Source organism: Nyctereutes procyonoides, unplaced genomic scaffold, assembly GCF_905146905.1.
Source record: "Nyctereutes procyonoides isolate TBG_1078 unplaced genomic scaffold, NYPRO_anot_genome, whole genome shotgun sequence".
Taxonomy (NCBI): Eukaryota; Metazoa; Chordata; class Mammalia; order Carnivora; family Canidae; genus Nyctereutes; species Nyctereutes procyonoides.
The window spans coordinates 65280020-65295491 of NW_026575146.1; the positions used below are offsets into that span (position 1 = coordinate 65280020).

The 15472-nt window shown below is 56.2% G+C and overlaps 1 protein-coding gene across 3 annotated transcripts in view; it reads left to right on the forward strand.

Moving 5' to 3' along the window:
• Positions 1–1428: 1428 nt before the first annotated feature.
• Positions 1429–15472, forward strand: part of IPPK (inositol-pentakisphosphate 2-kinase) — a 36573-nt gene continuing 22529 nt past the window's right edge. For all 3 annotated transcript variants that reach the window (XR_008662451.1, XR_008662452.1, XM_055309629.1), the window contains exons 1-6: positions 1429–1681; positions 6625–6672; positions 8014–8109; positions 9753–9819; positions 11298–11419; positions 12884–12973. Coding sequence is in view for 1 of the 3 variants with exons in the window: in XM_055309629.1 (XP_055165604.1) it covers positions 1601–1681; positions 6625–6672; positions 8014–8109; positions 9753–9819; positions 11298–11419; positions 12884–12973 (504 nt within the window). In the remaining 2 variants the exon portion in view is untranslated. The remainder of the gene's footprint in view (positions 1682–6624; positions 6673–8013; positions 8110–9752; positions 9820–11297; positions 11420–12883; positions 12974–15472) is intronic.

Genomic DNA, 15472 nt, shown 5'->3' on the forward strand with positions numbered 1-15472 from the left:
CTGGGGGGTTCCCGAGCAGCCTTCTACCTGGGCCAACCCTCAAGGCCACAGCTGGTTTTCCTGACTCACTGGCTTCTTATTGCTGTTCCGCAAGGCCCTGCTGGGTGCCCAGTGGTGTCTATGCCATCTTCACAGCTGGGTCTGTAGCTCCTTTTGTGCTGAACGATTCTGAGGCTGGATTTTCCTCCTATACCTCAACGCAGTGTATCGCAACAGATTAGATTGTAGAAACAGATGTGAGAATCCAGCAATCTTCTGTGAATCCAAACTTTAAGGAAATTTGCAAAATTGTAAAACAGTTGACACCGGGAAATATGTTTTTAAAAGCGTAATGTTTATTTACAAAGATCTATCCATTTATTTTAGGGAGCGCCCTGGAGCGAAGCCCAATCCCACACAGAGGTCACGACCAGAGCGCACATCAAGAGTTGGACATCAATCCACTGTGCCACCCAGGCCCCCAAAAGTGTAATGTTTATTTTTAAAGGAAAGGTAGGGACGCCTGGGTGGCTCAGCGGTTGAGCGTCTGCCTTTGGCCCCCAGGGTGGGATCCCACGGCCCCAGGATCGAGTCCCCGGGCTCCCAGCATGGAGCTTGCTTCTCCCTCTGCCTCTGCGTCTCTCATGAATAAATAAAATCTAAAAAAAAACAAAGTAAAGGTATTCTTAATAACGGCAAACATGCACACACACACAACCCGCATTAACAGCAGCTTTCTGAGGCATCCGTCATCTTCGGAGAAGAAAGTGGTCTTGAGAGTGGGAATCGCTCCTCTTTCGGTGACTGCGGCCCAGGAGGCCATGGGGTGGGCGCTGCGGGAGGAGGGGGCGGCCCGTACCCCGCCTCCCGGCTCAGCCGACCCCCATCCCCATCCCCCCCAGCAGGGGGTTCACGCCCCAGCCTAGCGCTCAGGGCTCCGAGAAGCCCGCTCCGCCGGCAGGGCGCCTCCCCCGCCCCCGGTCTCCCTCACCCCACCGCACGGGACTGCCGGGCTGACTCCGCGTTAGGTAACAAGCAAACGGAGAACCACCCGCGTGAGGTGAGTCACATGCCTTGTTACAGAAAAAGAAGCGGGAGCTCAGACACGCCAAGTGCCTTGCGGGGCTTGCCCGACTGAGCAGACGAGGCTCATGGAACCCCCCCACCCTCGGCCCGCCCGGCCCGCGCGGCCACCCCCCCTCCCCGCCCCACTTCCCGGCCCGCCAGATCTCTACTCCCCGTCAAGCCAGTCCTGGGCGCCAGACTGCCGCCGGTCCCCTCCCGCTTGCCTCACTTCCGGCGCCCGAGCCGGAACCTTTCCGATTCTGAAATCCGCGCTCCGGAAATGAGTCACTGTGCCAGCATCAAAGATGGCTCCCTGCCCTTCCGCCGCAGTGGTCAATGGAGGAGAAGGGGGAGCAAACCCGGAAGTTGCCCGGCTCAGCCATGGCAGCCACCGGGGGCGTGGCTTCCGGCGGCTGGAGCTTGGGAGTCGGGGTGGCAGGGTCGAGGCGAGGCCGCGGCTGACAGGGGCTCCTCCCCCGACGGCGGCGGCTGGTGCCCAGGCGGACGGGCGGCCCCCAGCTCGGGGCCGCGAGAGGCGCCAGGGCCGCACCGGGGAATGGACGAGGGGAAGATGGACGAGAATGAATGGGGCTACCACGGTGAAGGCAACAAGAGCCTGGTGGTGGCCCACGCGCAGGTGAGCGGCGGAAGGTCGGCGCGGTCCCGGGCCCTCACCCCGTCCCGGGGTATTCCGCGTCCCCCAGGGTGGGCTCCACGACCCGCCAGCCCCCCGTCCCCCACCTTCCGCCCCCGCGGTCCCACACGTCCCCCAGCAGGCTTCCCCCGCCTCGGACGCACGCGGTGCCAGCTTTGAGCGGCCCGCCGGAAGGCCGCCCCGGGGAGGCTGGCGTGGGGGTCGGGGTGGCCCGGGAGGGTGTCGGGGCAGCCCAGAGGGTGTCCGGACGGCTCGGGAGGGGGTCGGGCAGCGCTGCAGGAAGCATCCAGGGGCCTGGGGCGTTGCTGCAGCTGCTGCTGGTAATGGGCCTCGCGCGGGCGCGTCTCCCAAGCGGTGGAACGTAAAGGGTTTCTCGTAATCCCGTGAGGACACCCCCGGGACTGACCCGGGGAGGAAAGTTCGTGGGTCTATGTGGCCTTCCGCCCCCCTGAGGATTTGCTGCTACCACCAGGCTGGGGTGGGGGGCAGGGGAAGAGTCCCGGGTCTCCCAGCGGGTAAGAGTTTGGTGCCATCCCAGCCCTCCCATTGCCCCCCGGGGCACTGTCCGCCTTTGCAGAGTCCCCAGTGTGGACTCGCTGGAAGGAGGAGGCAGCCGGTGGGGTGCAGGAGAACCGAGAGAAGGTCATCCCCCTGGACGCCAGTCGGCAGCCCCTCCGGGGGTTCTGCCCGGCTGTGCGGGGTGACCCCAAGGGGACCTGCAGTCACCTGGTGGCCGCTGGAGTCTGCCTGGGTTTTCTTTCCCCCGTTAGCACATCAGGGGGCTTCGCTCCACAGTCTTCACACCGGTGACCGACAAGGCTCAGCTAAAGCCATTCTTGGTGGGCGGTTGTGGTGTTGAGAGGGGGCGTGGACCGGTGCCCCTCAGCCCCTCAGCACAAACGTCTTCATTCCAGTTCCTGGGAGGCCGCTGCTGCATGGTCATGTTGTCAGCCCAGGCTGGTTTTCCTCTCTCTCTCTCTCTCTCTCTCTCTCTCTCTCTCTCTCTTGACCTCACCGTCAGGCCTCCCTGGGCCCATGCCCTTGGTGCTCAGTGTGAGTCCGAACTGATTCTGCGCTCACTCCTTCCTAGTGGTTGTGGGTGTGGTGGGGAAGGACTCCTATCTGCCGAAGTTTCTCGTTGCGCCTCTTGAACGCAGGGAGGCCTCCTGCTTCTCATGGACCTTGAGGCGTGGGGCAGAGCCCGGGAGGCAGCGCAGGGGAGGCCGAGTGTGCAGGGGTGAGCACCCCAGACTCATCTCACGCCTTCTCAGGGCAAGGGCAGTTTCGCCAGGTTCTCCAGGTTGGGAGAGCACATTCCCTCCCCTCCTGCGACAGAACAGCCAGCCAGTCCTGTGCCCCAGGGTCCGCCCTGAAGGAACATGGGGTGGAAGAGCTTCTGGCTGGCAGGTGGGGAGGCTCTGAGGGGGCAGGATTGTGAACTGTGGGGCCCAGGTGTGCAGGAGCACGTTTGGGCTCCGGAGGTCTGGGCAGTGAGCCCTGCGGGGAGGCTGGTTCCTCACAGGGTGCTTCCAGGTGGTCCCTCCTCAGTGGGCCAAGGGCTCACATCTGCTGCCCTGGGCCTGGCACTCAGCACCCCTGGGTCCAGCGCTGGCCCTTCGTGCTACTCTGATGCTGGGGCCTGCCCAGCACTGTACCGCTGGGACTCTAGGCACCCACCCCATGGAGGGGTCCTGGACAAGGGCATCTCCCCAGTGGGCGTGTGCTGTCCTCCCCCACCGCAGCCCGAGGACGCTGTCACTGTTCTCGCAGTGGTTATACCTGTGCCCTCACGGAGCTGTGGTCAGGCTGTGGCCACCCTCGCCGGCTGTCTTGTGGGATTCCTGTCTCTGCTGCTCCTGCACTCACCCTCTGTGCCTTCTTGTCTCGGTGGCTTCGGGTCTGCCCTGACCTGCAAAGGTCCCTGGGGGCCTGGCCTATATGCCATCTCTGAAGGCGTCCTCACCTCAGGGTCCTCACAGCCCCAGGGATGCCTTGCTCTCTGTTGGCAGGCAGACACGAACGACCTCCCAAGTAGGGTCTTCTGCGAATGTGCGAGGGAAGCAGCTTGTTGCTGCCTTTTCCGGTTTGACAGGCTTCCTTCTGAGATCCCGCAGGGGTGTTGGATCCTGTATCTGCAGCGTTTTGATGCCCGGGGTGTGTGTCTGGGTCCTTGCGATGCGAGCTTTGAGCAGTTGGGGCCGTCGCCTTCTGTCTTGGGTTCAGGGTTTCTGTCCGTAGAGCAAACGTGCTGGCGATGTTGCAGGCAGACAAGAACTGTGCTATTTTGGGTTTGTGTGTTGGAATATGGCACATTCCCAAGTCCTGGCCACTCCCTTCTTTAGTTTTCTGCTGAATCTAGTTCAAAGAATCTTAAGTTTTTGTTCCTTCTAGTTTTTTTTTTTTTTTTTTTTTAACAAGTAACTTATTCTGTATTTGGGATGTTTAGTGATGGTTGTCCAGGTCGATGCAGCCGATGGGATTCATTCCCTGGGGAGGCCTCAACAGTGAGCTCTGCATGGCCCTGGCTGTGATTTGCCCCCTGGGTCACTTGGGCTCACACATTAGGCTTTGTTATTTACAAACCATATTCCTTCTGGCGGTTTCCAGCCCTGCTTCTGGGGAGCTGAGCTGGCCTTCCTGGCTCCCTGGGCTGAGCGGGTGGGCCCCAGGGCCAGGTCTCCAGGGTGGCTTGCAGGCTTCCCCTCCTGCCTCACGCTTCCTGGGTACAGCAGTTGCCCTGTTGACTAGGGAGTTCAGCAAGGTTTCTCTGTCTCCTGCAGGAGGACCAGGGTGCAGAATGGGGTCCCCCACCTTGCTGTGTGTTTGGACACCTGGGGGCCTCTGGGGGCTTCGAGGGCTCCCTGCATACTTGCTCATGCTTCTCTGGGATGCCCTCACTGTGTGTTCAGACCCTTCTGTTTCTCTTCTGGCTCTCGGGTTTCCCATCCCTTCAGGGAGACCACCCAAGGGTCCCTTCTACCGCGGCCCCCAGATGTCGGCCCCGCTCCACTGTCCTGTCCCCAGCCCCACTGCTCGAATCCCTGACTGTGGCAGCAGTGGGTGCAGACAAGGCAGTCGGAGCTGATGAGGAAAGTCCTGCCTGTGTGGGCCCCTGCTGTTCCACGCAGCCCTCCCGCGGCTTGGCCCACGACCTGCCCTGTGTGAGGCTGTGCGACTCTTGTGCCCCCAGCGTCCTGCTGGTGGGCATTCTGAGCTTCGGCAGGGCCTCCCAAGAGGCGGGGCTGGCCTGACTCCCCTGCACTGAGGGCTGAGCCTTTCCCGTGAGTTGCCTGGTCCCCACTGCCTTGGGGTCTTCCAGGTGTGTCTTGAGCCTAAGATGGCTGCCCTGCTGGCACCTGCGGGTGCACTCCAACCTCGTCTGTGCCCAGGGCCCTGGAGCCTTGATTCGGCCACAGGTTCCTTCCCTTGGGTGTCTCAGGGCCCGTTTAGCGTGTTGGATTTTGTGGTCTTTCATTCTTATTTGATCCTAATCACTGCTTGCTGTCTCTGCCCAGAAAACACAGAATATCGGAGGAAAGGCAGTGAAGAGCACACAGTATTTTCCCACTAAGAAGATCATTTTGTCACCACTTTGATGTACTTTCATTTTTATGCTTATGAATCCTACATTTCCTTTTGTGTTTCCCACTTTTTCACCCGCTCTCACAGCATCAACGGGTAGAAAACCCTTCGCCCTTGCGTCAGGGCTGCAGAGCCCTCCGCCAGTTGGACCCGGCGAGGCTGCGCCGTTAGGGTCTTAGTGTTTGGAGCAGAGCTGGGTTCTTGCTGGCTCTCAGGTGTGTCTCCCAGGCTGCCTGGAACAGACTTGCTCCCTTGGAAGCAGCGAACGCTTCTGTCCCCTTCCTGAGTGACAAGTCGTGTCCTCCAGTGTGGGCTTCGGGGGGTTTGATATGCATGTGTCATGTCTGTGGGAATCCTAGATTCCCGCGTGGTGTCCTTGAGGGCATGAACGGGGTGGAGGACCCTCCGTTTCCTGCAGGGTCTCCCCAGTCCCTCCCTTTCTCTCCACCTTTGCGGCATTTTGTGCTGGATGTGAAGAAATTCCAGTTGTTTCTCCCTGGAGACACCATCACTGCTGTTGAGTCCATTCAGACCGTTCCATACAAACTGAGTGTGCACATATTTTGTTTAAAACTTTTTATCGGGCAGCTTGGGTGGCTCAGTGGTTTAGCGCCGCCTTCAGCCAGGGTGTGATCCTGGAGACCTGGGATTGAGTCCCATGTTGGGCTCCCCGCATGGAGTCTGCTTCTCCCTCTGCCTGTTTCTCTGCCTCTCTATGGGTCTCTCATGAATAAATAAATAAATCTTAAAAAAATAAAAAAAATAGAACTTTTTATCTTCTGAACTTTTAAAAATGAAGTGTAACAAACCTACGGAATGTGCCTGGATTGTAAGTGTATTACAGAGTGTCTGGACCCGTCATCCAGTGACCAGGCCTTTCTAGAACGTTCGTCAGGGATGGTCCCACCACCTGCGGGGTTGCCATCAAGTCTTGGTCTTCCCAGCTTTTGAACTTGACGTGAGCGGAACTTTGCCCATATGCCTCTCACCCGTGCGTGTGTCATATATGCCGTGTGTACCCCTTGCTCGTTCACCAGTGGATGATGGCTGCACCTGTGTCTGTGGACGTTGGTCTTAGTTTCTGGCGCCCCACACTGTGGACGGGTCCAGCCGTCCACTGTGTTCAGCCCCGGTGCCATTGTTGGCACCTTGGGTCATTTCCAGTTTACTTGGAATTAACCACACTCCCATGTCCATGCACTGCAGTTACTTTCTTGAGGTTGATTCCTGGGCATGAGCTGGCGGGACCAGAGGTGTTCCGTCCCTGTTTGCCCTCCCCACAGCCACCCCGCGGCCCCAGACTTGGGCGTGCACTGACCAGACTTCGTTTTATTTCCCAATAGCGTTGTGTGGTGCTGCGTTTCCTGAAGTTCCCTCCAAGCAGGAAGAAGGTAAGATTGGTGGGTTTGCCAACCTGTCATTAAAACAGTTATTTAATAAAATTGATTTATTTTCCTGATATGGAAGTATTAGTGCTGATTGTAGACACTCAAATGTGATGCAGCAGTCAGTGCAAAAGTGGGCTATCCATAGTTCCTGCAGGGCCAGTGTTCTGACCCCGGGTCACTGTGGGCCCCCTGGGGAGACTGTGGGTGCTGAGCCAAGGGTGAGCAGAACCCTGGGGCTGGGCTCCATGCTGTGCTACGGGCACATGCTGGTCAGAGTTCTGGCAGGTGGCAGCAGGCTGGCAGGTGGCGTGCGGGGTTTCTGGCCTGCACAGTCGGTGGGTGCTGCTCTGCTCCCCACCCCACTTGGAGCAGAGTCTGTCTCCTCCCAGGTGGGAAGCGGCAGGGGTGGTTACAAACAGCAGGCTGGGGGGTGGAAGCTGGGCTCTGCAGATGCGGGAGGGGTGAGTCAGCGCCCGGGTCAGAGATGTAGCTGGCCGGCAGGTGAAGTGGATGACTGTGGAAATGAAGGTCGTAGGTGAGGTCAGCCTCATAGAGGGAGGCTGGGGCACTGTTGGGGGGCTGCTGCGGGGGGGCGGAGCTAGAGCTGGTGTGGTCAGCCTGGAACGAGGTGACCCCGGGCCGGCGAGAAGCATGCAGGGTGGTATGTTCTGTTTGGGATCAGAGTGGAAACCAGAGCCTTGTCCAGGCAGCTTGCATCACCCCCCACCCCGAGCCGTGAACACCCGGAGAGGCCACGTTCTCTGGGTGCTTTGTCAGCCTTTCTTGCAGGTTCACTGGGTTAGCATCTTCCAAGGCAGTAGTTTGTAATTGTTTTATGACTTGCATGACGTGACCCCGGCCACGGGGAGAGGGGACTAAGATGGGGAGCCTGACGCCAGGAGCTCTGGCCACAGCTGTCAGTGCCTCTGGGCACCCCGGGGTCTCCTGTCAGGCGTTCTTCCGACACCAGCCTCGGTCTGCTTGTGATCTGGGACCCTACAAGCATCTGCAGCCTGCTGCCCCCCCCCCCCTCCCGGCCCTGCTGTTCCCCCTGGGACTTGCCATCCTGGGCCAGAGGGAGGGATTCACTGATTTTCTTTCTCTCCCAAACCTCACAGCCTGTGGGGTAATGCCCTTGACTGGGGAGGAGGTGCTCTACATCTGGGTGCTGAGGATAAATCCAAATACCTAGTGGTTTTGGGCCCAGAGAGATTTTCAGAGTCGCATTTGTCAGAGGGCGTGTCCTGGGTGGGAGGAGGACAGGGGCCTGGGCTGTGGGACGGGAGCTCCCTCTGCGTAGTGTGATTCCCGCCATCCAGGCCTCCTTGTGCTTGTGTTTTACAGACGTCAGAAGAGATCTTTGAGCACCTGCAGAACATAGTGGACTTCAGCAAGAACGTCATGAGAGAGTTTTTGGGGGAGAGCTATGTCCATTGTGGGGTGAGTGACTTATTTACACAGTGAGAGTTCACAGGCCTGTTCTATATCAGGAGTACCATTAAGAGTATCAGCTTATCCACTGTCATTTGGACCTCTGTGCTTCGTGACGACCCCGTGTTCCTGTCCTGCGTGCTTCTCTGTGCTACACGGCAGGATCAGAGCCACTAGTTCTCTTCCTATTTTCTAGCTGAGAAGCAGGAGGTTCGGAGAGACCACTTAAGACTGCGTCTGCCGGGACCCCTGGTCCCTGCTACCCCGCCATTATGGGGGGCGCTCCAGCTTGGTGCAGCTCCCGGTGGGGGGGGTGGGGATCTGCCACAGGTTGGCCCCCTGGGGAGCTGGTGGGGCGGTGTTGGCTGAGGAGCTTCAGCCCTACCCAGTGTGGGCTCACGGGAAGGGGTGTGTCCCTACGACCTGACCCTGGCTGCCCAGGTCCCAGTCTGGGGGATATGTTGTCCTGGGGTCATGTCTCCTTCCTACGGCCCCCTGCTGGCCTCCTAGATCACCCTGGGGTGGGGGTGGGGACTGCACCGGTGGGGGTGCCCCTGCGGTCTTCCTGGGGTCCCCCACAGTTCAGCTGTGAAGGCAGGAAACCCCTGGCTATGGGGGCCCAGTGTGTCTGAGTGGATGCAGCCATGCTGATTCCCAGCGTCAGCTTGAGGAGAGGGTGATTCCTCTGCCTTACCGCACATGGGGGGCTCTGGGCCTTTGTCCTGGGAGGATCTGTGCCGAGGGCAGTGGGGAGCTGGGGGTTCCAGCTGACGGGGACTGGCAGGTGGAACAGCGTCAGGATGTGCCCCCAGGGCCCAGGGGAGCGCTCTGGCTCCAGGTCCGGTTGTGTTTGTCCCAGGTGGACGGGGCTTTGGGCGAATGAGGGAGCCTGCTAGGTCACATTCTAGGAACATCCACCCCACGGACATGCCTCCTCTGCAGCCATCCCTGCATCCCCTCCAGGGCAGGTGCCTGTCAGTGGGCAAGCTGGTGGGCTACTCCATCCGCTGAGCACATCTGGGGAGGGAGTCCTCAGTTAGTACTTTGTGTGGTGCTGGCCACCTGCCCTACTGATGACCGCCCTCGGTCCGTCCATCTGGCAGGATCGCTTGGTCCATGCAGGCTCAGGAGGCTGAGTGAAGGCTTGGTAAATGTAGCCTGGTGTTAAGGATCCCTAAAACAGAACTAACTCATCATAAAATTGGGAATTTAAAGTTGTTGGAAGAAATGCAGTTCTACTTTTACCTGGTGTCTGACGTGGCAGGGTGGTGGGTGTACTCGGGGCTGGGAGTAGCTGCATCACTTATGGCTCCCCATGGGTCCTGTCCGCTGCTTGCTGTGCTCCCCTCACAGTGGCCTCAGCCGGTGTGGGTGCCAGGGTGCAGGCACGGTAATCTGCTGGGGGCGCACCTTTCACCTGGAAGCCTGTCGCTTCCTGCGCAGGAACCTTTGCGTCTGTCTGATCGGGTTGTGTCCTTAAGATAACAGCAGTTTTTCCTACTGAACTCAGATACTGAGTCATTTGTTACTATGAGAAAATATACGTAACATAAAGTTAACCATTTTAACCATTTTTGAGCGTGCAGTTCTGTGGCGTGGGCACATTCTTGCTGTTGTCTGGCGCGCCGAATGTTTCCTACATGTTGTTACAGGAAGTGGTGCAGCTGCCATTAGATTTCGTGAAGCAGCTCTGTGTGAAGATCCAGTCCGAGAGACCAGGTAAGCCTTCCACCTGCAGCTCTTGTTGGTGATTTATTTTATTTTATTTTATTTTATTTTATTTTATTTTATTTTATTTTATTTTATTTTATTTTATTTATTTTATTTTTATTTTTATTTTATTTTATTTTATTTTATATTTTATTTTGTTTTGTTTTGTTTGTGATTTAAATATTACATTTGGAACATGTTTGACAACGATTTGTATGAGGTCAATGTAGTTTTCAGCAGTTTTGCCAGAAACTTCGTTCTCAGCCTGAAGTGCTAGGAGCTCGTCTGAGCCATGCCCCACACAGGGGGCTGAGGGAGCTGGTGCAGCGTGGACGCAGGGAGGGGACGGGGCTGCCTGGGCGCTGTGGGGTCAGCTGCCCCGAGGACCATTTCCCAGAAGCTGGAATCTACCTGCCTGCCTGTCCTCCTGCCTGCCACCCTTCTACCTCCCTGCCTGCCCGTCCATAGGCCCACTCGTCCTCCTGTCTGTCCACCTGCCTGCCTGTCCCACCTGCCTGCCTGTCCTCTTGTGGGCGGTGGAGGGTCGTGAATTTCAGTGGGTGGAGCTTCCCTCTTTGCCCCCCGTGCCTTCCTGCACTTGTTGGTGGCAGTAACGACAATAAGTGCATCAGAGCTTTTCCTTTCAGGGACTGGATGTGGCGCCTGTGGTGTGGACGGAGGCCCTGCTGCCTCCTGAAGCAGCGCCAGCTGATGTCTGGTCCTGTGGTTGTGAGGGAGAAGGCTTCTGGTCTGGGGCACCTTGCGGAGCGGGGCTCCCTGGCGGGGGAAGGAGGCTGGGCTGGGTCTCGGCCACTCCCCTTGGGGCGGGGACAGACAGGCGTGCTCTGGGGGCTCTGCATCAGCCTACATTTGAATGTGTGCCATGTACAGTCTTGAGAACTGCCCTTGTGGTAACGCCTCGCGATTGGCCTTGTTGCCTGAACAGGGGACAGCCCCCTGCCCTGGGCCCTGAGGCTGCATCCTGCTCGGCTGGCCTGTGCCCAGCGGTGGTGGGGAGCATGAGGCCCCCGTATGTTTGGGGGCCCCCACAGTGACCTCAGGTCTGCTGGTTTGCTAGAAGGACCTGGACCTCTCTGTGGCCTCATGGCTAAGGCTTCTCGTCCCGCAGGATGCAGATGACACCCAGACGAGGGCAGTGGGGCACTCGGATGCATTTGGGAGATGGTGAGCTCCCAGGCAGCCTTTCTGCCGGCTCCACATGCACGGGACTGGCTTCTCCCACAGGGTGTGACTGCACACAGGGAGGGCGCTGGCCACTCTACAGGGCCTGCGCCTCCCCTCCCCCATGGAGCACAGTGTCATACTTGTGTGACCCAGAGGCCCTAGATGAACATGGCAGGACCCCAGGAGCCTGGGGCCACAGCCTCTAGGGCAGGGCTGAGCCTCCCCTGCAGAGGTCCCCATGTAGCCAGCAGCCATCTCTGAGTCCTGCGCCCAAGTCTTACAGCTTCTCTTGGCTCTTCCAGAATCTCGCTGTGACAAGGACCTGGACACTCTGAGTGGCTACGCCCTGTGCCTTCCCAACCTAGCCCGACTTCAGACCTACTGTTTTGCAGAGCACCGGCCTATTCTGTGTGTGGAGATCAAGGTGACCTGTGTCTACGGAGGGGGAGGGGGTGGGGGTGGGCTCAGGGTCGATATCTGTGTCTGCTGCCTGTAGTGCAGGGTGCAGCCAGTCAAGGCTCCCCTCCGTGCCTGCTCCCCTCTGCGTCTTCCCTGCTCAGCCTCCCCTCCCCACTCCTCCCCAGCCCCCTCCCCTCCTCCCTATCCCACAGGGCCTCCCCTCCCCTCCCCCCCATCCTGGTCCCACCTCTCACAGAGTCTGCTTGCTCCCCCTCGTTTGCATCTGTCACCTCACCTGCTGCTCTGGTGCTTACCACTGGCCAGTCCCATGTCTGGTGCTTCCCATGGGGCCAGCTGGGGACCAGCCCTGGCCAGTGGCCACCAGAAAGGACTGTGCTGGTTCTGCCCTCCCTGCTTCCCTGGGGGGAGCTGCCTGCCAGGCCCCATCCCCTCCTTCTAAGCTGAGCCCCTTGGCTGCTGGGTGACACTGCACGGCCCTCCAGGAGCTCCCACTAGGAGCTTGTTCAGGTGCCACCTGTTTGATGGGTGGCCATGCCCTTCCTTTGCGTCCTACCCAGGAGAGACGAGAGAGCCTTGTGTTACTCTTCCAGAGGCACATCCTCCCCCCTCCCCCTCCACCCCCCCCCGCCATGCAGGAGATCCAGGGCATGGCATCAGCTGTGCTGCCCAATGTGCCCGTGTCCCCCCCTCCCGTGTCCCCCCCCCAGGGAAGCCTCCCAGATGTCCCAGGCCGTGATTCCTGGGTCGTGTCCCCTGGGTGCTCTGTGGGGACTGATGTCCTGTTCGCCCAACCACAGGGTGAGTGTGCTGGGTCCTCAGAGTGCTGACACCAGGCACTCATTGTCTGTGCCCTGAAGGCAGCAGATGGGGGTGCCTGGGTGGCTCAGTGAGGCGTCGGACCCATGACCTCAGCTGGGTTGTGACCTTGGGGCCATGAGACCGAGCCCTGTGTGGGGCTCTGTGCTCGGTGTGGAGCCTGCTTGACGGCTTTCTTTCTCTGCTCCTCTGCCCCCTGCTCACGTGTGTGTGCTTGCTCACTCTTGAATGAATGAATGTTGGATGGGCAGTGGGTGTTCTGGGAGCCGAACAGCTGTGGATGGGCCTTCCTGGTCAGCCTGTATCCCAGGGAACAGGGCTGCTATTTCGAGCTGGGGCAGACTGCACTCCTATAGGCCTTCTTGTCACGTCCTGTCACAGAAGAAATGCAAAGCTGCCCTGCATTGTCCTCTGGCCACTGGTAGGGCACCTCTGCTTTCCCCACGAGAGCTCTGGCCTCAGACTCTGTAGCGGCAAAGATTTTATGTGTTGTGAGGAGGCAGGTGCCCACTTCTGCCGGGGCTGCAGATAAAAGCAGCTTTTGGGGACAGATTGACTGATTCCTCCAGTATCTTATCTGTCATCTCGTCTCCTGAATGGATTTTTTAGGATTTATCCCTAAACGTTTTTTTCTTCCTTGTTTATTTTGCAGCCAAAATGTGGGTTTATTCCTTTCTCAAGTGATGTTATGCACGAGGTGAAGCACAAAGTGTGCCGTTACTGCATGCACCAGCGCCTCAAGGTGAGATGCGCGGCCAACGGCGTCTGCCCGGGGCCCCAGGGCCAGTGTGGGTCCCAGGTGTGGCCGGATAAGTAAAAGAAAGTGTAGATCCTCCTTTTTTCCTTTACTTTTTCTTTCATAGGTAATTCATGTTCACCTTTTTTTTTTTTTAATCTCAAATTGAGATGTAGTTCACATATCTTAAGTTCACCCATTTAAAGTGCATAATTCAGTGGATTTTAGTGACTTTGCATGATGGTGCTGCCGTCATCACTCAAATTCCAGAATAATTTCATCACCCCACAAAGCATCCTGTCCCCATTAGCAGCCACTCCCCAGACCCCGTCTGGCCAGCCCCTGGTAGCCACCTGCCCCGTGGATTAGCCTGTTCTGGACATTTCACATGGATGGAATCCCGGCCCCTGCGGCCTCAGCTTGAACACTGTTCCATTGTATCATTCATCTCTTGATGGCCATGTGGGTTGTTTTTGCCTTCCAGCTGTTGTGAGTGGTGCTGCTGTGAACATGCACGTACATGTGCTTGCTTGTTTGCATCACTCCTTTCATTTCTCCTGGGTTGAGTCCTAGGAGTGGAATTGCTGGGTCTCAGAGAGATTGTGTTTAGTTTTTTTAGCAAATGTCAAGCTGTTTTTCACAGCTTGTGTGCCATTTTGTATTCCTGCCAGCAATGTCTGAGGGTCTGATCTCCCCACATCTTTGCGGGCACTTGCAGTGTCTCTGTGATTATGGGGGAACCCAGGGGGGCATGAAGTGGCACCTCCCTGTGGTTTTCATCTGCGCTTCCCTGATGGTTTACTGATGTTGCCTATATTTTCATGTGCTTATCGGCCATTGATGTTTTCTTTTGAGGAACATCAGTTCAAGTCCTTTACCCATTATGAATTGGGTTATTTTTTGTTGAGTTTTAGGGGTTCTGTATATATTTTGGATATTCTTTATCAGATGTGTGATTCGCAAGTATCTTCTCCCATCCTGTCAATTATCTTTACTCTGTTGATAGTGTCCTCTGATGCACAAAAGTTTTTAATCTTACTAAAGTTTAGTTTGTGTGTTTTTCCTTTTCTTGTCTGTGCTTTTGGTGTCAATAGCTAAGAAATCATTACCTAATCCAAGGTCATGAAGCTTTTCCCCTACGGTTTTTTTTTTTTTTTTAAATTTTATTTATTTATGATAGTCACAGAGAGAGAGAGAGAGAGAGGCAGAGACACAGGCAGAGGGAGAAGCAGGCTCCATGCACCGGGAGCCCGATATGGGATTCGATCCCGGGTCTCCAGGATCGCGCCCTGGGCCAAAGGCAGGCGCCAAACCCCTGCGCCACCCAGGGATCCCCTCCCCTACGGTTTTGATCCATTTTATGTTAATTCTTGTATTTGAAAGGAGATAAGTCTCCAATTTCTTTTGCATTTACTTCTAGTTTTCCCAGTGCCATTTGTTGAAATGACTGTCCTTTCTCTATTGAGTGGTCTTGGCTCCCTCATCAGAGATGTTTTGGCTGTAAATGTGGCTTGTGTCTGGGCTCCCTGTTCTGTACCAGATGCCTCTGTGTCAGTCCTTATGCCAGCCTGGTGCTTTGTTTTGATTCTATAGCTTTGCAGTCAGTTTTGAAATCAAGAAGTTTGAGTTCTCCTGCTTTGTTCTTTTTCAAGATTGTGTTGGCTTTTTGGGACTCCTTATACTTACATATGATTTTGAGGATTGGATTTTTCATTTTTGCAAGAAAAGATTGAGGTTTTTGACAATCGCAGGAGCTTGTAGATCACTTTGGGTAGTGGTATTGCCATCTTAACAGTATTAAGACTTAAAATCCATGAACACAGGCCGTTTTTCCACTTATTTAGGTCTTAAAATTTCAGCAACATTTTATAGCTTTTAGGGTGCAAGTCTTTTACCACTTGGTAAATATATTTCTATGTATTTTATTCTTTCAGGATATTGTAAATATGATAAATGGAATTACTTTAATTTTCTTCTCAGACTGTTTATTGCTGGTTTATAGAAACACAATTTTTTTTGAAGATTTTATCCACTTATTAGAGTGAGAGCACAAGCAGAGAGGCAGAGGAAGAGGGAGAAGCAGCAGACTCCTCACTGAGCAGGGAGTCCAATGCAGGACTCAATCCCAGGACCCTGAGATCATGACCTGAGCTGAGGACAGACACTTAGCTGACAGAGCCACTCAGGAGCCCTGAAGCACAACTGATTTTTGTATATTGAAAATATACAATATTTTGTACCTGCAGCTTTGCTGAGAGGTTTTCTTGTAGATTCTTTGGAATTTTTTAAGTAGAGGATCATGTCATCTCTGAATAGAATTTTCTTTTCCAATTTATTTATTATTTTTTTAAGATTTTATTTATTTATTCATGATAGACATAGAGAGTGAGTGAGGCAGAGACACAGGCAGAAGGAGAAACAGGCTCCATGTCGGGAGCCCGACGCGGGACTCGATCCTGGGACTCCAGGATTGTGCCCTGGGCCAAGGGCAGGCGCTAAACTGCT